Here is a 22263-nt window from a genome sequence, read left to right on the forward strand (position 1 = left end):
TGGCGTCAAGGGGTTTAGAGGTTGAGGGGTTTTGGGGTTTGCTATTTGGGGCTTGGAGTTTAAGGATTTAGGGAGTTATGTGATTAGGAATTTAGAAATTTAGGAGTTTAGGGATCTAACCTTATATCCATCTATCCACCTATCCACGTATCCACATATTCACCTATCCACCTATCCACCTATCCACATATTCACCTATTCATCTATCCACCTATCCACGTATCCACATATTCACCTATCCACCTATCCACCTATCCACGTATCCATCTATCAACCTATCCACATATTCACTTATTCATCTATCTACCTATCCACCTATCCACGTATCCACATATACACCTATCCACCTATCCACCTATCCACCTATCCACCTATCCACCTATCCACCTATCCACCTATCCACCTACCCATCTATCCATCTACCCATCTACGTATCCAGCGATCCACAAATATAAAAATTTAGTAATCAAGAGATTCTAAAACTTAAGAATCTTTTAATGAAAGAGTTTAAAACTCTGAAGTAAAATTTCTAAAGAAATGAAAAATGCCTGTGAACTTCCAAGAGCGAAGCTTCCAACCCTCGCAGCTTAATCCAGCGGACGAATTAATTCGATTTTTAAAAGTCACCCCCTCGTCAGCGTGATCTAACGACTCGCCCCGCGGGAGAGCAAAGGTGTAAAGGGTGGTTTTTTATCTCCCCAAGTGAAAGATTAATCGTTGTCCGCGGGTCGGTAGACCAGTCGAACAGCGTCCATTTGTTCCAAGATTAAGATCGCGTTCTCTGGACGCCTCAATTGTAGAATACAGCGGAGAACATAGCAATTTGTAGCGGCAGCGGTAGCCCAGAGGGAAATCACTAGGTTGTGTATACGTTATGTGCATATCCAGCGGGATGGGCGGGTGAATGGGTGTTGAGGACGATAGTGTGCAAGTTGTAGTAACAGGGAGGTGTTAATAGCTCGAGGTAGTACCATGTCGTGGGTTTGGTGCTTAATATGATTGACAGCACGAATGGGTAATTAACGACCGAGTCGCTTTCACGTGCAGCACACTCGGGGGATAGCATATTTAGTGCGGCCAGACTTGCTTCCATAACGCTGTTATATTAAGTTCAATTACTGTAGCCAGATATTTTGAGGATGCAGTATTTGTACACGAGTCTCGATAGTGTTTGGACGGATGCAATCGAGTTCGATTCGCAAACCTAACTCCGAAGTCCAAGTTTCAGTTTGGAATATTTCATCTATTATTACAAAATAACTAATTATTTTCTTTTTCTTTAGTACGTACTGTGTACATACAAAAATAGTCTACAAAACTCTGCACATTATAAATCTGTTGATCTGTTAATTATCCTTCTTTAAGATGGATTCGATTGTTTTCATAACTCAATTATCGAGATTGCATCGACCTTACGGTTATTAGGAGCCACGTAATGAACGTTCTTTTCATTACATAACGTCTATAGGGAATTTATATAGAGTCGAAAGGAAAAGCAATGAAATCCGCGACCGAATTTCTTCGATTAATAAAGGAACGTTCAAAGCGGACTGCTCTCGACGGACGGAGCCGCTTTCAGCTTATTTAACCGTGCTCAATACAGACCCACGCCCTTAACCTGAATTTTTAGTCCAATTACCTTTTAAGCTGCAGGTCGATATGGAACCGGAAAGGGTCCTGGCGTGATTGGTCACGGCCAGCAGCAAAGGTGTGGCCGTCATGAAACTCTTCGATTTCGGCACTAATTGCTTGTGCACCGCGTAGCTACGCGTGCGTCGCCGAAAAATCGGCGAATCGAGGAAACTGTCGTCGTATTGCGGCATCTTCTCACACCACACTGAGTAATCGATTCTCGAAACACGGATCCTCCACGCGATTCGTCACACGCGTATTCAGTATCTCGCTTTTTAACCAAGTACTCTTCGTCTTCATGTTGCACTTGCGCTCACTCACTTGATAACACTGTTCGATAATTAATTAATAATCTTCGTGCACCAGTTTCTTTTTATTTCTTCATTCACCTGCATAAGCTTGTAGCGATTCAGAAATTTAAAACTTTGCTATAGGAATATGTAGATTTTCGGATTTTGAGATGAGACGTTTGAACATCTATGAATTTAAGCAACTGGGGATTAGAAGATGTAAGATGGGATTTTCAGATCTAGTTCTTGGAATTCAAGGATTTAGACTCGAAGCTGTTAAATAATTAATTAGTGATCTTCATGTAATGTTATTGTTAATGCATTAGTTCGTTTGATGCACGGATTTCTCTAAATTTCAAATTTTCTTAAATTTCCGTATTTCTACCCTTCGAAATATTTTGTTAACTAGTGAAATGCATGACTATTTTGTTCAGTCTATTTATAGGAATCGCAACTTTCAGTTTAGGTTAACAATCTCACAGCAATGAAAAGAGCATGAAATGAAAACTACGAGTAAACATCGCTATATAAATAGATAATTCAAAGGCTACCCAAAGTCTACTAATACGTGTTAAATTACGCGTAACATGAGTTGCAAGTCCGTCGAATACACTAAGCGAGTAATAATTAGATTACTGTATCAAACAAGCCAAATAAAACGCATTATACTATTAATATTACGAGGAAAGAAAGTGCTGAGCAATCATAGCGTCGCGCATGGAAGAAGCTGCAGAAAATCAGCCAAACTATAGTTATCGATGATGACTATCGAGAAATATGAAGACGCCAGTTTCTTGAGAGTATCATAAAGAGAATGTCATTGGACATGATCTCACGAATAGTATATTTAGCGAGTGACTACGAGTTCACGCAAACAGATAACATTGCTAAGTGACAATAAGACAACAACGAGATACAACTATCGAAATTTATTTAAAATACTAATTATCTCCGGGAATTATAATAACAGCCAGTAATCCATTCTGAAATGCGTCATTAAAATAATACATAAAGAATATATTCAAAAGTACTTTGTGATCAAGGTGGTATTAGAAAAACATAGGTATTGAAATTACATCAAACGATGAGGTTATACCTAAATATAATCGTGATGATTATGTACGAGATACATTTAGCTCGAGTACTACACCAAACTAGAGTACCCAGGTTCCAGGATGTCTATTTTCGAATCTGTTCCTAGTCTCTTTGGTACGCAAAAATAATTTAAAAGCATAATTACTTCAAATTTCGTGAGTAAATCATTCATGAGAAAATACTGAATTACAAATGTGCATTCTGTCATACCACAATAATCAAATACCAGAAGTATTCCTCCACAAATATATACAAAGAAAAATTGTGATACAGCAAGAATTAAAAATTAATAAAAAATAACTTCTGCATCATGTAATTTATGATTAAACGTCATAAAATGTTTTAAACGTTAAAGTGTTTAAACATTAAAAAATGATGTCTACATCTCACATGAGATAAAACCCTTTCAATACGTGGAAACGAAAGGTTCGGAATGATCCAATAAAGGTAACACGAATGATAAAAATGCAGTGATCAAGAAGGCAAAGATACGTCTACGAGACTCTCGAAGAGTTGGCCAAGGTTCCATCAGTTTTCACGACAAACGATCCACGATTACTGGAGCGAAAAGTCCACCCCCATTCTCTCCACCTGTCGCGATTCTACATCGCTTTTTCTGTTTTCCGAGCAACGAGTATGATTCTATAGGAAACCAGGAGGTCGATCGTGTAACTCGTTCCACGCTGGACTGGGCACAAGGACCACCGTTTTTCTGGCTTGCTTGTTCTCACAAAATTATCGAATTTTATGGCAATATTTATGCACACGAGCCTTTGACGAAGAAACATGGCCTCGTTGGCCGCCTGGTAAAATAAGTGTGAAACGATTAGGAAAAAAAAATAGTCGAACGCGACTATATAAGGTGTTACCTATAACACTCACAATTTTTCTCCCACTTGTAGTCACCTCACCAAAAAAAGTTTAAAAGAATATTTGCAGGGTAACACCTTATATATTTTTGCCAATCTACATTTTACTGATACAAGACATGTTAAAGGTTCAAAGGTTCTGCTTTGAGAAACAGTAATAAACCCTCGAGCGCGAAAATCCATTAAATTTTGAAACTTCAAACGACTTCGAGCTATAAATTTATCAGAAAGGTAAATTACAATTTTCCCTGGCACCGTGCATTGCAACGAACTCTGATAAGGGTTGAAACAAGTGCCTGTACAATTTCAGTTTCTAACGACACAGCGTTCCAATTATTTAACGTCCTTCAATGGCCTTGCGATCATGCAAATCCACGAGAATTTCGTGCTTGGACGAGATTTCCTGATTAATAATAATTAGCACTGATGAACTTGCGACCCAGTTACGCTCGACTCTTCCTGTCGCGCCCAAGCCGTTCCGTTATTTTCGGAGTTCGATGGACCACTAGTGATTTGAACGACTTATATCTAGGAATCGACAAGAAATCGCTCTAGACTTAATTATGAGCTCTATTAAGTCGATTTTATTATTTGAATCAGTTTATTTGGGGGGAATTTTGAAACTTAGAAAGTGGAAAATATGGTAGTTTGAGGATGTATCGATTTGGAGACAGAGGGATTTGGGGATGTAGGGATTTGGGGATGTAGAGATTTGGAGATGTAGGGATTTGACGATATATGGATTTGAGGATGTAGCAATTTGGGCGAATAGAGACCGAAAAATGTAGGGACCTGGGTTATAACAATTTGGGGATGAAGGGATGTGGGGATGTTGGAATTTGGGGACGTAGGGACTTGGGGATGTAGGGATTCGATAATGCAAGAATTTGGTAATGTAGGGATTTGGGGATGTAGAGATTTGGAGATGTAGGGATTTGACGATATATGGATTTGGGGATGTAGCAATTTGGGCAAATAGAGACCTAAAAATGTAGGGACCTGGATTATAATAATTTGAGGATGAAGGGATGTGGGGATTCGATAATGCAAGAATTTGGTAATGTAGGGATTTGGGAATGTAGAGATTTGGAAGTGCAATAATTTGATAGTTATAGATTTAAAAGTCTAGGAATTTGAAATTCTAGGTATTTCAAGATCTTCGGATTTGAAAATCAAGGTCTCTGATCTTAGAAGATTTGAGGATTATAAAATTTGTCAACCTAAGGAACTAAGAAACTTACTCAAAAGCTTGAAAATTTAGAAACTATAAGAACTTGCAAATTGGGAATTTCGAAACTGAAAAATAATGAAACACGAAACTGCAGAATTCAGTAATTAGTACAATTATTCCAACACGTGTACGAAATACTCTAACAAGTATTGAAGGTTGATCGAATGACGAGTTATCTTGTTCGATTAACATGTTAACACTCGCAGTGTAAATGAATCGTAACGAGACGGTCGACTTCACCTCCGAAAATATATTCAACGTGCGTAAAATTTGATCATCAACTTTCCCCTATCCTCAGTCTCCCGAGCTTTTACATTTCAATTTCTGTTCGCTTGTGTTTCAATCGTGGCGTTTCGGTGACTACGAAAATAATCGCGACAGCGATGTTCGAAAATTTAATATCGAATACCTGGACGATGTTTGCGAATAAAAAATGTGGGGAGGGGGTGACGGAAAACGTTGTATCGCGCAATGAAAATGTTGAAAATGAGGGAATATTTAATATACGCGTGAATTGTAATTAAACGGTCCGCGCGTGAAATTGCGTTCCATGTTCTTTTACAATTGATTACTTGCTTAAATTGAAACAAATTTCGAATTAACTGTCGCAGTACTGCTATTGTACGGAGTACAATGTATGTAAAACGTATGTGAATTCCATGAATATGTTTACATACTTCAGACTATCATTAATCGTCTAATCAAATTTCTTTTTTAACTTTGTTGGTGAGATGATTGATGTGTGGTTTTGATAGTGAAAGTCGATGAAAGTGGTATTTTGTTAGGGAGAGACTTGATCAACATGTGGCTCTGATAGGGAAAATCTTGATCAAATATAATTTTATTAATGAATGACTTGATTGAAGTATAATTTTGTTAGTGAGAGTCTCGATTGATGTGTGATTCTGATAGTGAAGGTCAATCAAGATGAAATTTTGTTAGGGAGAGACTTGATCAACATGTGACTCCGATAGGGAAAATCTTGATCAAATATAGTTTTGTTAGTGAGTGACTTGTTTGAATTATGATTTTGATAGTGAGAGTCTTGATTAATGTGTGATTCTAATAATGAGAGTCAATCAAAATGGGATTTCATTAGGGAGAGACTTGATCAATATGTGACTTTGATAGGGTAAATCTTGATCAAATATTGATTTTGTTAATGAATGACCTGATCAAACTATGATTCTGTTAATGAGAATTTTGATCAAATATAATCTTGTTAGTGAGTGACCATATCAAAACATAATTTGATCAGTGAGAGTTTTAATCAAATCATAATTTTGTTAACGAGAGCCAAACGTGATTTTGATAATGAATGATTTCATCAACGATTTTGTTACGAATTTTGATAAAAGAATGATTTTGCCAAGTGAGTAACCTGACCAAGTGTGACCTAATGAAAATAACTCAAATCTTAATTTTATTAGTAAGAGTTAATAAAAAACTATCTGCAAGACGCACAGGGTGCGTCATTGGTCTTGAACGCATTAAAGCACTTGTTCCGCTAACTAATCGGGCCTTGATCGTTTATTACGCAGCATCTACGTTCCGTTTGCTCCAGATCGCCCGGCATGTAGGTCGTCAAGAGCATCACGGAGATCTTTTAATCTCCGCTTTGCGGAAAAATACGATCGATTCGGTGGGACACCAACATCTGAAGCGGAGACGATCGTTTGGCAAGCGGGTATCTCGTCCATTCAACGATACCGATTTATCTGACCGTTGTTTGCTCGAATTCGTCGATTACGTACACGTTAACGTACATCTGTTGCGACACTCTCGTCGAGATTTTTCTGCAGAATTTTACAAATATTCTATTCTTCACGAATTCAGTAACTTATTATATCTTTCATAAAGTAAAAACAACTGATTAAAAATTGATTATATATTCATTTAACTCAATGTTTTTTTGTGAAGAAATTTAATGAAATAACTGAATGACATAGCTAAAATAAAATAGTTAAATGACATAACCAAATTAAATAGTTAAATGACATAACTAAAATAAAATTATAAAAATGTCCATTTAATAAAAAACTCTATTGTCCTAAATTTTGTATGTCACAAAATAAAATTAAATAAAATATATCATAAAATAAAATCAATGTATTTTTCTTTCTAGTTATTAAAGAGTCTGATTTATTTTAAAATACATATAACCAAAAACATTTATCCCCATTCAGAAACAACATTGTCGAAATTCCGACACCTTCATTCATCACATTTCATTCACTGTTAAACGTCAAACTGTTCTAATCTCGCACGCTATTATCGATCGATAATAAACACAGCTTCCAATCGAATCAATCGGTATCAATCAACGGCTCTAGCATAAACGCGTACACTAACTAAGTAGTATTAAATACGATGATAGTTTGTGTTACGTCCCGAAACGCTTCCTGAAACGTTTCTGAAACAATTTTATCTTCGGGTCAACGAACAAGACTCAACATTCTCAGCATTTTGCGAAGCTGGCTTCGATTTGGTTCACGAAGCTACAAATCACTCTTTGAAGCAGCTGAGAACTTTGCTCTCCAAGTAACTGGAATACGAAACATTTATCCTCGACTTCTAAAGTTCCCGATCGATCCACCGAACTCTCGATATAGCTCTCGAAAAGCGAAGATAATATTTGTCTTCAATCTTCCAAATCCTGTATCGATTTGAAATTCCGTTTGGCTTTTAATATTGCACGAAAATGGGAGAACTTGGTTCCAGGTGAATTTTATCGAGTTTCGAAGATGTTCAATATATTAGTAGATTTAATTTTAAAAAGACCACTAATTAGGAGTCGATCTCGACATTTGGAACGTTGACATTTTTAAATTTTCAGATATTCACATTTTTTAATTTTTAAAATTTTGCATTTTTGAGTTTTTAAGTTTTTAAGCTTTGAAACTTTCTTAAGTTGTAAAATTTAATAATTTCAAATTCCACATTAGCAGATTACCAAATTTCTAAATCCCCAAATCATTATATTATCAAATCTCCCAGATCTCGAAATTCCCTAGATATTAAATTTCCTCAGATCTCCAAATTTTCGCAGATCTTAAAATTTTCCCAGATCTCAAAATTTTCGCAGATCTCCAAATTCCCTAGATTTCCAAATCTTTAGATCTCCAAATTCCCTAGATCTCAAAATTTCCTGGATCTCAAAATTCCCTAGATATTCAAATCCCTAGATTTCCACCTTTCTAAATCTCGAAATTCCCTAGATCTCAAAATTCTCTGGGTCTCCAAATTCCCTAGATTTCCAAATTCCTAGATTTCCAAATCACCGAATTGAAAAATTTCCAAATTTAAAATTGTGGAATCCCCATAAAAAAATTGATATCCCCATTAAAAATGCTCACCACTGCTTCACAAGCAAACTCTCGTTATATTGCCATCACCAATTTTCAAATTAAAAAATTGTACACTATCACAATTCAGAAAAATTTAGAACCTATAAATCTCTATAAATTTCTCAAACGAACTCGCTATTAAACACTAAATTCGCAACATAATTCATCAACCACGATGAAGCGAAACCCTGTTCCCAGAGTAACTACACAGGTTATCGACACTCGATCCTTCAATTAATCCCACCGTGAATCCCCCAACAACCTAACACGATCAAAAATTAAGTTCGCATTACCAGTACACATAATCCAGTAACAGATTATTCGAGTTCGATCTGGCAACCATCGATCACTTCATAAATCTTCCCAACAATGCCACGACAAATGACCGAGAAACTTCACTTCCGACGTAACAGTATACACATGTTCCATCAATTTGCTTCACCATCGGTCACCAAACTTCCATCACGGATCCTCGTCACTGTCTGTCATAAATACACGTTCCATAGTTCACCGGAACATAGTTCACCCGTACAAACATCGTTCACGAACATCACCGAACTTCGGTCAAGAATCGATAACTTCTTGCAGAGAATCACGGAAGATCGTAGCAATCTCTCACAAAAGATCAACCAAAATCGGTACGTTGATGTAATCTCACTTTGGACATCATAAAAGATTAACCGAAATCGGTACGTTGAGGTAATCTCACTTTGGACATCACAAGAGATTAACCGAAATCGGTACGTTGAGGTAATCTCACATTGACCATCACAAAAGGTGAACTATCGGTGCGAAACAATTTCTCCAATCCAACTTCGCAAAAGATGAACTGACACAGGTGAAGAAGCTTAAGATTGCGGAAAATTTCGGTGAAGTTTCCCGTTGTAGCTGGTGACCGCGTCTAGATGGTCACTTTCGTCTACGGAGAGCACCAAAGCGTAAATCTGGCGCAGATATCAAGTTCCAAACAGGTATTCCGCTCGCGAATCAGAGGTGAACCGTGGTGGTCACTGGTGTACCGTCCGTCCACTGTAGGATCGTCCCGGTAATATCTGTGACTTTGGCCGGGAAAGAAGGCTTGTCTATTTTAACGGGTCAGAGAGAGGAGAGCAGGCAGGCGAGCAAAAGTCCGCGAGAGGGAAGGAGGAGGCTACTTCAGGGAGTAAGAGGAAGATGGACGATGATGAAGACGGAGATGGACAGCGAGAGGGTTAACAGAGAAGGAGAGGGACAAAAGAGCTCGCACAGAGGCAGACTCACTTATGGCTCGTTCTTTATTTCAAAGATGAAAGAGTGAGGAAGAGGAGACGACCGGGAGGACGGAGGAGACACAATTTATTTGCGGACCCCTGCAGCACTGTGTCAGCATACGACGGTCAGAAGAACTACTTTTCCTCTGTCTTCTTTTTTTTCAAGAACCTCTCGCTCGCTCGCAATACGCGATGGCATTGTCATTGCCACTGCACCGTAAATTGGATTGCCTTTCGTAAGAAAACGATCCTACGGATTTCATTTTCTAACGTTTCTTCTCTTTCGAACCCTTGTAGGCTCTACGCCCTTCGGAGGATCATTTCGAGTCATTTTATTCCAGATTATTTTCTAGCCATCTGTTTTCAAACAAAACACTGCCGTCTTTGAGATAACTGATTACGATGCATTTTGTCGTGAGACCAAGGTTTAATTTTAAAACACTTCATCTGTTTAAATAAATATTTGTTTATTAAAAAGCTTAGGAATATAGATCATTTAGTGCAATAATGTTCTAAAATAAAATGTCTTCTTGTTGATAAAATTTTTTGACACAGAACCAGTTTTGGAAGATGCGTAGAATAAACAGCAAGGAACGTTTTATATTCATATGTGTTCATATACACATGTTGCATATTTTTGCATACGCATACTGAAGAATGTTATACTTTCGTATGTGACAGTAATAAATTTTAGCATCTATATAAACTTAACATATTGTATTTTTAATATGAAGTAAAAAACATACACAAGTTGGGGAGACAGGTGGTGATCTAACATCAGTTTCTTTGTTCAGGGGTGAGCACAAAATCTCATAATTCGGTTTGATCTCAGCTATCGATGTTATCTCTATTATCGCATTTCCATCACAATTCAAATGAGTTATTTCTTCTCATATAATTGATTACTTAATACAATTCGCTTATCTATAAAGTTCAAAGAGGTCGATCACACAAATCTTCAAAAAACTTTTTTCGTATGTTAACGCGATTGCTATAATTTATCTCACTGTACTCTTAAATATTGTACGAGTAATTTGCATCGATACAAAGTTCAATTTTTCAAAGAAAATAAAATCAATTTTCTCCTTGTAATTCTATCTTTGTAAAATGTATTACACATATCAAAATTTCTATTTCAGTATCTTGTCTGAGTTTTCACTTTATCAGAAAGCGGAAGAAAAATCTATTACTTTTACAGATGTACTATGTACACTTAACACGATAGTGATATCGCACTATAATATACAACACTATAATAATAATGTTTCATAATGTTATCAGGATAAACGAAGAAAAAACAAGATAACGTTTGATGAGAAATTCGTAGATATAGCAGAAAACGAAGGAATGTCTCAATAGTCTCGTACTTGATCTAAATATTCGGATTCTAAATACGCTGCTTATACGATGTCCAAGAAAATCGAACAGGCTCGAAAGCCACGCAATATTTTTGCACGTGTCGAATAGGAACGCAGACCGGCTAAATCACTCTTATTTATACGTCAATTAAAAATGGATATAACGTACAAAGTTGTGCGAGTCCCACATCAACTGTAACCTTCATACCCATTTTAACTATGCTACTTTTAACTTGGGCGAGTGAGGAGAAATTTTGGGTATTTGGAAATTTGGAAATTTGGAAGTTTGAGGTTTGGAAAGATGGGAAGGTAGACATTTTGTTTGCAAATTTGGGGATTGGGTGATTTGAGGATTCGGGGATTTGGGGATTCGGGGTTTGAGGATTTGGAGATTTGAGAATTTGGGGATTTGAGAATTTGGGGATTCGAGAATTTGGGAATTTGAGGATTTGGGAATTTGAGGATTTGGGAATTTGAGGATTTGGGGATTTGAGAATTTGGGAATTTGGGAATTTGAGGATTTGGGAATTTGAGGATTTGAGAATTTAGGGATTTGAGGATTTGGGGATTTGAAAATTTGGGAATTTGAGGAGTTGGGGATTTGAGGATTTGGGGATTTGAAAATTTGAGGATTTGAGGATTTGGGAATCTGGAGATTTGGAAATTTAGAGATCTGAAAATTTGCAAATCTAGAAATTTAGAGATCTAGGAATTTGCAGATTTGGAAATTTTTAAAAGTGGAATTTAATAATTTGGAAATATGAAAACTGAGAATATTGGAAATTTGGATTTGAAAATTTTTAATTTAGAATTTGCATACTTTGCAAGCTATTGCTTTGAAGCTATATGCACCCTATATCTTACATTCCTTACATAAATACAACCACCCCATCAGATCACCCTAATTCCTAATTACATCACGATCCGAAAGAAGTAACCTCCATTCAACCTCCAACCAAAGCAGATTAACTCCTCAAAATATTATTGATATTAAGGAACTTTGAACTTACGTCTCTTCAAAATGAATTGCACAACCATCTCGATTCCGCCTATGAGGCATCAAAGCAACGTATCCTCGAACTTCCTGCTTCAGTTCTACTTCGCGAAGTACATAAGAAAAGCTTGACGTACGTGCGTTTCGCTATACCAACTAGACAATCGAGATATCTCGCGATTATCACACGCTACGACAATACCGTACGATAACGAAACGATAACGAATGACTAATTTCTCTGAAGAAGAGAGTCTCTTTGTGGTGTGAGTAAAAATCAAGGCGATGGGTTCCCTTCGGATCAACGGCTAAATTAGGATCAACCATAGCACGTGCGTAGATCGGTTTTCGCACGTGGCTGACGTTCCCTCTAATCCTCGTGTACGGGTCTGCTCGACGAAACGTGAAAATGCTTGCATATTCATGAATCTACCCGACTGCTGAACTCGTGCACCCTCTTCAACGATCACTGCATCGTCGTTTGATGCAGGATGGTCTATGTTTGGCCGTGATTTTAACGTGGGTGCACTGACTCGTGTAATCAGTAGTCATTTTAGTTTGGTAATAGACTAACAATTTTCATGTTTGAGTTTTCTCATTTGCGAGTTTGCAAATTTTTTGCTTGTAAATTGATGAAATTTCAGGTTTGCAAATTGATAAAATTTCGTGTTCGTGAATGAACTTTTTATGTGCGAAAAATAGTATTAGCTGATTACCAGCTTTGCATAGAGCAAATTTCTAAATGTTCAAATTTCTGGATTTCAAGTTTGTAAATTCTTAGGTTTCCAAGGTTGAGAATATTTAAGTTTGTAAATTTCCAAATTCTAAGTCTTCGAAATTGTCTAATTTTCAAACTCTCTAATTGTCAAATCTCTGGATTTCCAAAAATTCTAATTTTCAGATCTCCACATTTCCAAATAGCCAAATTTTCAAGTTTGTTATCTTTGCAAAGGTCTAAATTATCAAACCTCTAATTTTCCATACTAGCTATCCTACTCGTTGCTATTTTTGTATCGACACAATCGATAAATCCACAGGGACGTTCATTCATTCCAGACTCACTAAGAAAACACAGCCCTGAAGAGGACTATTTTCGTTCCATTTGTCGCTACATTTCCAGATATCAAAATTTCTTGAATTCGCAAAATACCAAATTGCTTTCAACTGTCCACACCAGCCACATCCTACCTATTCGTACTTTTATATCGTCACAATCGATAAATTCCAGACTTCTTCAGAGAACAAAAAGCTGAAGAGTAGCTGTTTCCATTCATCGACCCTTACATTTCCAAATATCAAAATTTCTTAAATTCACAAAATACCAAATTGCCTCCAACTGTCCACACCAGCCACATCCTACCTATTCGTACTTTTATATCGTCACAATCGATAAATTCCAGACTTCTTCAGAATACAAAAAGCTGAAGAGTAGCTGTTTCCATTCATCGACCCTTACATTTCCAGATATAAAAATTTCTTAAATTCGCAAAATACCAAATTGCCTCCAACTGTCCACACCAATCCTCCCCACACTTTTATTTCACAATCGATAAATCCACGCGTTCGAGACTTCCTGAGAAAACAAAAAGCTGAAGAGTAATTGTTTTCGTTCCATCAATCGACGAGTACGTTGTTAATTGGGTATCCATTACTGATCCTAAGTTTCGTTACAAACTCGAACATGTAAAAACATTTCCATTCAACCCATACATCTCGATTTCGTTTCGACAGCAATGTTTCGGTTTTTGTTTGCACCGCGAAATACGTACACTCTATTTATACGTGTTTCGTTAAAAGCACACGTTGTCTACGGAATAAAAATTGATGTCGAGTTGGTTTTGCTTTTGCAACGTTCTTCTCATCGATATCCCAGCGGTGGCAATGCTGTTCGAGTCGTAACTTCGATGGTTGCTTTTCAGATTTAATCAATGACTGACTGAGTTTGAAGCAAACTTGTTTGCTGGTATACACGTGGTCCTGGAGAGAAAACATTCGAGACTAGGTACTTTTATGTACGTGATCGCGTGTACAGGAGAAACGTGACTCGTTGATGGTCATGGGGGTCTGGTATAACGGGGGAATAAAAAAAAGTTTCTACGAGAATTCATTTCTATTTCGTTTTTTAAACCGTGGTCGAGCGCTTAATCGCTCGGTAGGTTACTTGAAATTAAATCATTTTTCAGATTCATGGAACTTCTGTGATTCTTTGTTAAAATTTTAGGTACAAATTTCTGATGTGGGAGAGGATTTATGATGATACTCAGCACTTGGAAATGGGTTAATTTGGGGAAAACTTAGAGGTGGGTTAGAAATTTAAAAGCAGAATTTGAGGACTTTGGGATTTGGGGATTTGAGGATATGGAAATTTGAGAATTGGGGAATTTGGAAATTGGTGAATTTAGGAATTGAGGACTGTGGAAAATTGGTAATATAAGGATTGAAAAAATATTTGAAAATTTGGTGATTTGGTAATTTGGTACTTTGGTAATTTGGTAATTTGGTAATTTGGTAATTTGGTAATTTGATAATTTGGTAATTTGGTAATTTGGTAATTTGGTAATTTGGTAATTTGGTAATTTGGTAAACTGGTAATTTGGTGATTTGAAAATTTGGTAATTTGGAAATTTGGTGATTTGGAAATTTGGTGATTTGGAAATTTGGTGATTTGGAAATTTGGTGATTTGGAAATTTGGTAATTTGGAAATTTGGTAATTTGGAAATTTGGAAATTTGGAAATTTGGAAATTTAGAAATGTGGAAATTTAGAAATTTGGAAACTTGATAATTTAGTAACTTAATAATTTGGTAATTTAATAATATGATAATTTGATACCTTAAAGACTTGATACTTCAATAACCCGATAATTTGATACAGTTCGTACCTCGAAAATAAGAAAGTACGAAAATATGCAAACGAAACCTAACAAAAACAGTCGCCAGTTAATGAGTTAAGAGCCACAACAACTTTTTAATAAAGTTACGTGCAACGTTGCTTATATAAACCCCTCCATGCATAAATAATCACCATACATAAATCACTTATATCTCCTAAAGACTCTCGTATGAAAATGTCCCTTTTAAAGTCTCTCATTAACTGTTTACACGTGTGTGAGTAAACGTAAACAAGCTTGTAAGCTTCTAACATGTAAAATATAAGCTCTTCCTCTTGAGAACACATTTCCTGGATACTTGTTATTTTAGTTTCAAAAATATGTAGGCTAATCTCCTTTTCCTACTTACAAGAAAGGTTAAATTACCCTTTTACAAGTTTTCCATTTTTACTTACAAAATTTATTAAGATAATGTCTTTAAAATCTTTGCTAATCTTCATGAAGATGAACTAATACACAATACGTCGGAAAAGTACATTAATTTATGTTTTATCATTGGCTTATTTATTTTTCAACTCCATTTTTAATTTCGGAGTAAGTAGGTTTAGTGTTAATTTCTGTGAGTTCTCGTCTGAGAATTTTCTTCTATTATTTAGCAGGCGCCATTTAAAATATTTGTTCTCTATCCGGCAATAAGCGTGACATTAGCCAATTATTAAATCCAACTTACGATTAATTGCAAATGATTATTAATCGCACTCTTGAATTATACAGCAATGCAATTTCCCGTTCTTCCTTAATTACTTTGAGCAGCGCAATTAACAGTTTAATTACCGGCGTACTTCACCCCATACTCCCATTCAGTCGAATATAATTCGAAGATATTCAAATGATTTAAGAAAAGGGCAATGCGAACGAAAAAGCAATGAAAGAATTAATTGGAAAGGGTACTTATAAAAAGGAGTTCTATTTCTTTTAATATGTAATGAAGGTTAAAAGTAGATTTATTAAGTGATCTTGGAGTTGTACGGTTTTGTAGGAGCTAACGAAGTTTCAGAGTTTTGAAGGATTAAAGTTTAAAATTCTAAACCTCTAAAACTCTAAATTTCCAAAATTACCAAGTCCCAAAATTAAAAAATCCCCAAACTCTCAAGCCCCTAAAATTCTAAATTTCTAAAACTCTAAATTTAAAATATTCCAATGTCCCAAAATTACAAAGTCCCAAAGTTAAAAAATGCCCAAACTCTCAAGCCCCTAAAATTCCAAACTTCTAAAACTCTAAATTTAAAATATTCCAAAGTCCCAAAATTACAAAGTCCCAAAGTTAAAAAATGCCCAAACTCTCAAGCTCCTAAAATTCTAAACTTCTAAAACTCTAAATTTAAAAAATTCCAAAGTCCCAAAATTAAAAAGTCCCAAAGTTAAAAAATCCCCAAACTCTCAAGCCCCTAAAATTCTAAACTTCTAAAACTCTAAATTTAAAAAATTCCGAAGTCCCAAAATTAAAAAGTTCCAACTCCCCAAATTCTAAAATTTCCCGACCATCAAACCTCTAAAGATCTAAAACTCCAAATTCCGAAACCTAAAAAATTCCACAACGAAACATTTCCTCGAAGAAAATAATTAGTATCTCATTGTTACTCAGCACTGATGATTATCGTACGACTTCGCAATGAAAGGGTTGATATTAACGGATCTATTTTTCAGAGTCAGCAGCCATAACACGCTATGATTTCAACCAACAACAAATCAACTCGCATTAAACGCAATTACCCACCGACATATGACGTAGGGTAGCGAGTTAGTTGCTACTCGTTATCCGACAAATTGATCAAACTGCCTTTACTTAAGCGTGTCTGTCCATCAGCAGCTCTGCTGCTAGCTCGAACGTATCGGTTCTGATAAGTTGCACCTGTTATTGTACAATGTCCAAATAAAACCGCGATGACCACAACTAACCACGTGATTTTAAGTATTTCTTGTCAATTACAGATAACGATCACGATAATTATTTCCAAAACTCCTTTATCTTCCCCATAAAGATAAATCAATAATTCGATCACATATTCCCTTTTTTTTCTTACTTCTAATAATCATAATAGAATACACTTTACATTTGATGATACAATTTTTTAATCGTATTAAAACTGAAAATGTTTATGTAAACTACTTTAAATTTACCTAAATTAAAATTAATAAACGAAAAACTTATTTGTTATTTTTTTGATATTACATGTATATGTAATAGCTGTATATTTAATATTACATATACATGTAATTCAGAAAAATATCAAATAAGTTTTATTAATTTTGTATGTGTATATGTAATATTAAATATACAGCTATTATATATACATGTACTTTAACTCACCTACACAAATCGTTAACATTTATTTTTTTAATATTTAAAATTATATATCGTTTCAAGGGGTGCAGTTATGTCTATTAAAGAAAATGTATGGGATTCAGAAATTTGAGAAAAGTAAATATTTCGCTGTTTTGAGCATTCATCGCCATGAAAATACTATCGTGTCGACCATAAGAAGAGGGGGGTAACTCTTTGTTTGAGGGGTGCGAACGCGGGCTAGAAAACTCGTGACGCGGGCAGCTGTTCGAATTACATTGGGCTCGCCCCTGGCGCGTGGACGGTTTATTGACACACTCTCCAGGCGACCATGTATTATTACGACGTGCATTCTCTACAAAATGTATGGTCCGTTTTTCAAAGACAATTGCTAAATCATCAGAACAAATCTAAGAATCCGTGAACTGCGAAAAGTCTGTCTTTAATTACATTTTTCTTTCGGAAATCACTGGTACCATAAATATGAAAATCATCTTTGAATACGATAATACAACGATAACACTAAAATCTCCATTATAATTTTTCTAATCTATAAGACATTCAAAGCTCGTAAATGTGAACGTTAATCCTTAAAGACTGTCATCAAAGACGACGTTAATATTATAAATGAAACTTCATTTGCTAATCCATTTTAAAAGACGATAAAACGCTATTAAATAAAATATAAAACAAATAAGATAGTTCATAAAACTTCCTTTACGGACAAATATCATATTTTATTTATATCCTTATTTCGATTTTATGAGGAAAATGGCTGCCATGATTCGATTTACAATCAATTCTCGAATCGATTTTTCCAAAAAAATCGAACATTTATCACATAAAATTTTTGTAAATATACAGTTTCTTTGAACAAAATAAAAATTCCTGACAGAAAATTGTAACTTCGAGAATTGTAATTTCGAAAATTGAAAGGACGCGCGGACCGCTTTGTGATCTCGATGAATCGAACGAGAGAAGCTGCGCTGATTTACCGAGCGGTTATCGGCTGATTGGTATTCGAGCGTAATGTTTGTCGAAAGGTACATTATACATCTTTGCAAGTACGAGACAAGTATCCGTATCTACGATACACAATGTACGGTGAAGAAGAAGGGTAGAAAGAGACACGATAGAAGAGGCGTGCTTCGGGGCACACGCATATGCTTTTGACGTTTCGCGTCCGGTAGCGTCAGCGAATGATCCGCTCCCGTTAACATTTTTCGTTGCCGCGATACTCGATCGAATGAAACGAAAGTTTAAGAACTTCCTCGCTCGGTGACGTTCGTCTCGCGAGCAAATAAAAACTTGACTGACAAGATGAAAGAAAAAAGGAACGATGAAGGCGGCCGGGTTCGCCGTTGTTATGGAACATCGTACGTTCGTTTTCAGCGTATAGGTCATAGCGCAAGTATCACTTACCTGCATGCTTCTCCGACTTCGGCGTGGAGGCCATCGCTACCCGGTAGTATGTCCTCTCGAACCACAACACTATCTCACCATTTCCGCGAATGACCGCATCGTAAACTACACACCAGTGGTTGCCGCGGCGTTTTCAGTCTGATGTAAACCCGACGTGCACCGCTACATCTTCGTTTGTCAGCCATCTTTCGAGGCGCGAGCGCCAGGACCGCCATCACGCGGCCGAGATTCGTACACGGCACGAACTTAGGGAATATAGCGATGTATTGTCAGCCACGGTTGTGGACAAGGAGTGAGAAGCCGACACGAGAGGGGGGATACATCAACAGATGCCCAAGTTTCATTGGTTGCTTTTCCGCACATGTTCTGTACCGCCAATTATGAAAAACCAAAAATCGCGGATTAATACAGACTTCTTATTCGAGGGCAAGTAAGTGTCTATCTTTTTATACACTATTTGAAAAATTAAAAAATGTTCAAACTTGCAAATTTGTAAATCTATAAATGTTCAAAGTCAAAAATTCAGAAATTTAAAATTTATAAATTAACAAACTTGGGAATTAAATAATTTCAAAATTTATTTATCAGACTTCCAAAGTTTCAACTATTTATTTAGAAATTCGAAAGTCATACCATTTTTAAATACAGTGCTATAAAAATTATAGTGTAAACCGTGTCATACACGCAACATGCCTCAGTAATCAGTTTCTAATATTTAGAATTTTCAATTTTTTAATTTGGGGCTACATTGAACAGCAACCAATCAAAATTGGGCATCAGTTTACCTCACCGCCTCATCCCGCAAAGTTTCCCCCCTTTACTCAACGCTCGCTATATTCCTAGGTCCACTATACACAGCCATTAGGCCAATATGGCCGACGAACTGTCATTCGGTTGACATTTCATTGAATTTTCATCGACGACGCCGAACGACCGACCTTTGCCAGCGAAACATATTCCAAGACCACGTGCGTATAAGTGCAAAAAATTACGACACTGATCAGCTCGTTGCATTAATTGAGATTACAAGCATCGCCGTGCTGAAACTAATCTGAGTGGCGGCGCAACGGCAGTCTTCCTCGACACGCCGGTACAGTACCGCACAAAATTCAACGAACCCACGATTGAGTACAATCTGTAACAAAAAGTAATTTAATATCGCTACGATAAACGTACCAAAGATAAGTGAGTACCAAGCAATGGAGCGGAATGTATAATCAACGCGAATCCCATAGGAATTGAAATATTTTCGACAAATAAAGTGTTGGACAAAAAATATCTTTTTTTTGTTCATGCCTTTCAAATGCTATCAAATAAGGATTATTACTTGTAATAATAAGATACCAAAAATAAAAATAAGAATTTAAGTTAAAAACCTAAGATGGGGAGCTCCGGTTTAAGACAGCATTACGAAACCGCGAAAAAGACTGGTACGTTAAAATTATCGCAAAGAAAACTCGACGAATTTCCACATGATCTACGTGCCTTAGCGCCACTGCTACGCACTCTGGATCTCTCCGAGAACAAGTTTACTCGTATTCCCGACGACATCGGTAATTTTACTTTGCTGAAGCAGTTGAATATCAGTCATAATAAATTGATTGCTTTACCAGAAGCCCTCGGAAAACTAACGAAATTGGAGGGTTTATACGCGAGTTCGAATCAGATTAGAAGTATACCATGGTCTGTATCGAAATTGACGCGCTTAAAACACGTCAACCTATCTGACAACCAGATCACCGAATTCCCCACTATGTTTTGTTATTTAAATTTCCTGGATGTGCTGGACCTGTCCAAAAATCGAATCACGACGATTCCTGACGCGGCTGCATCGTTACATGTGGTTGAACTTAACCTTAATCAGAATCAAGTATCTACCATCTCGGAGAAACTAGCAAACTGTTCGCGCCTAAAAACACTGAGGCTCGAAGAAAATTGTTTACAGTTAGTCGCGATACCCAGCAAAATTTTGAAAGATTCGAAAATTTCTGTTCTTTCTGTCGAAGGAAATTTATTCGAGATGAAACAGTTTGCCGATTTAGATGGTTATGACACTTACATGGAAAGGTACACTGCGGTAAAGAAAAAGATGTTTTAATATATTTTTCTGTGTACTATTGTATAAATCATATTGTTAACTATAGCATTACACAAATATTTTATAACTATCATGCCGCATTGTGTTCGAGTAATTACTCGATATTTGTGATAACATACTTCAAAAAATAAAGTCTTAATTGTAATAATTAGTGTTTTGAATAGTATCCAAGTGATATAAAAGATTACGTAGTTTTTGTTAAACATTTTGCAATATAATACTTTGTATTCTGTGTTGCAGTACGATTCTTATCAACAATGTTTCTATGCACAATTACAATGTACAAATGAGGAGTGTAAATAAAATACATTTCATAAAAAGGCCTTGACATAATCCTAGCTTAACCTTGTAATGACCCAACCTAACTGTAACATAAATATACAACGACCTAACCTAACCCTACTTTGACCTTATCTCCCGATTTAACATATGTTTTGTTTTCGTTATATTATGTACCATCGTTGTATTGACAAACCAATATTAAGAAATTTATTCAACAAATTTTAAATCAGATTTTAATAAGTAAAATCAAAAGATCAAAATTTTATCAAATTTACACGTTGCTGCTTACCTTGATTTACGTTAAAATACATTTTATAAATTAAAATCGCCTTTCAATCATTTGTTACAATTACATAAAAATTGTTTCATACAATACTGAATTATGCTGTTATAAATTGATATTGATTTTATTTATTGCCGCACGATTCTGAAATATAAAATCATTTTTGAACCTGCACTCCCAACTGTCATATATTGTAAAATTACTTAACATTACAATTGAAAAACAAATGATATTTTGCATCCCAAAATGGCGTATGTGGCCTTTGCTTTCTCAATAGGAAGAGCTACAGAAATTAAATAAAAAAAAATCGACAGGTGAGTTGCGAACGGTAAAAAAATTGCATACTTCAACTTCCAAGTTAGCAACCCTTCACTTGTAACTACGTGAGTAGCTTAAGTATTACTTCATTAGGCATAAGAAATTTGTATTCTACTCTTTTGCCGACTGCACAATTACAGCTAATTTTAGAGCGTGTTCGATATCTAACTATTGTTTAATAAGTAAATAACCAATAATCTACGTAACTGTATTTTACATAATACGTAAAGGTTATATTATTAAAAATTATCGTTTATAAAATAGTATCGTACAAGATCGCTCTTTAAGCGATTACCAGATTTGCATTTTCTTTGCAAATTAATCATGGAAATTAAATTTAATTACAATTTTACAAAATTAATATGATCAAATTTAATACATGGGGGCAATATTCATTAAGCAATTCATTATATTCGACCATAACGCTTTCTTTTGTCATAGTTGAGGGATTGTTTCAGTCTGTTTAAAATGTAGCAAAACTTATGCATGCCTAGGGTACAGACGACGAGAATCTTGTGTATGGAAGGTACACCACTCTAATTGTTGAAGAATTTTCAATTATGAAATACGAAACGAAGATTAAAACTAATTATATTTTAAATAATTGACATAATTATTTATA

The 22263-nt window shown here is 35.8% G+C and overlaps 2 protein-coding genes and 1 long non-coding RNA gene across 11 annotated transcripts in view; 2 read left to right on the plus strand and 1 right to left on the minus strand.

Moving 5' to 3' along the window:
• The window catches only part of C3G (C3G guanyl-nucleotide exchange factor), an 85537-nt gene extending 66646 nt beyond the window's left edge, over window positions 1-18891 (minus strand). For 2 of the 9 annotated variants that reach the window (XM_012295691.2, XM_012295687.2), the window contains exon 1: window positions 1640-2027. In XM_012295691.2, the coding sequence (XP_012151081.2) occupies window positions 1640-1823 (184 nt within the window). In that variant the 5' untranslated portion in view covers window positions 1824-2027. Of the gene's footprint in view, window positions 1-1639; window positions 2031-8757; window positions 8895-18660 lie in introns of those variants that run through there. The other 7 variants (XM_012295689.2, XM_012295688.2, XM_076531225.1 and 4 more) reach the window with 6 other exon arrangements.
• On the plus strand, window positions 9710-16852 carry LOC143264365 (uncharacterized). The gene is made up of 3 exons (XR_013038081.1): window positions 9710-9839; window positions 14286-14364; window positions 16602-16852. It is a non-coding gene; the product is annotated as an uncharacterized LOC143264365 (long non-coding RNA).
• A 510-nt stretch (window positions 18892-19401) lies between the features above and the next one.
• Window positions 19402-20964, plus strand: LOC100875430 (leucine-rich repeat-containing protein 57). Its single transcript, XM_012295684.2, has one exon. It carries the CDS (start codon window positions 20042-20044, stop codon window positions 20756-20758), a length of 717 nt encoding a protein of 238 aa, XP_012151074.1. The 5' UTR covers window positions 19402-20041; the 3' UTR covers window positions 20759-20964.
• The last annotated feature ends 1299 nt before the right edge of the window (window positions 20965-22263 follow it).

Source organism: Megachile rotundata, chromosome 4 (genome assembly GCF_050947335.1).
Source record: "Megachile rotundata isolate GNS110a chromosome 4, iyMegRotu1, whole genome shotgun sequence".
In the NCBI taxonomy this organism is placed as follows: domain Eukaryota; kingdom Metazoa; phylum Arthropoda; class Insecta; order Hymenoptera; family Megachilidae; genus Megachile; species Megachile rotundata.

Excerpts from the sequence above, each read along its gene's own strand:
- LOC100875430 (XM_012295684.2), top strand. The coding sequence starts at position 20,042 with ATGGGGAGCTCCGGTTTAAGACAGCATTACGAAACCGCGAAAAAGACT.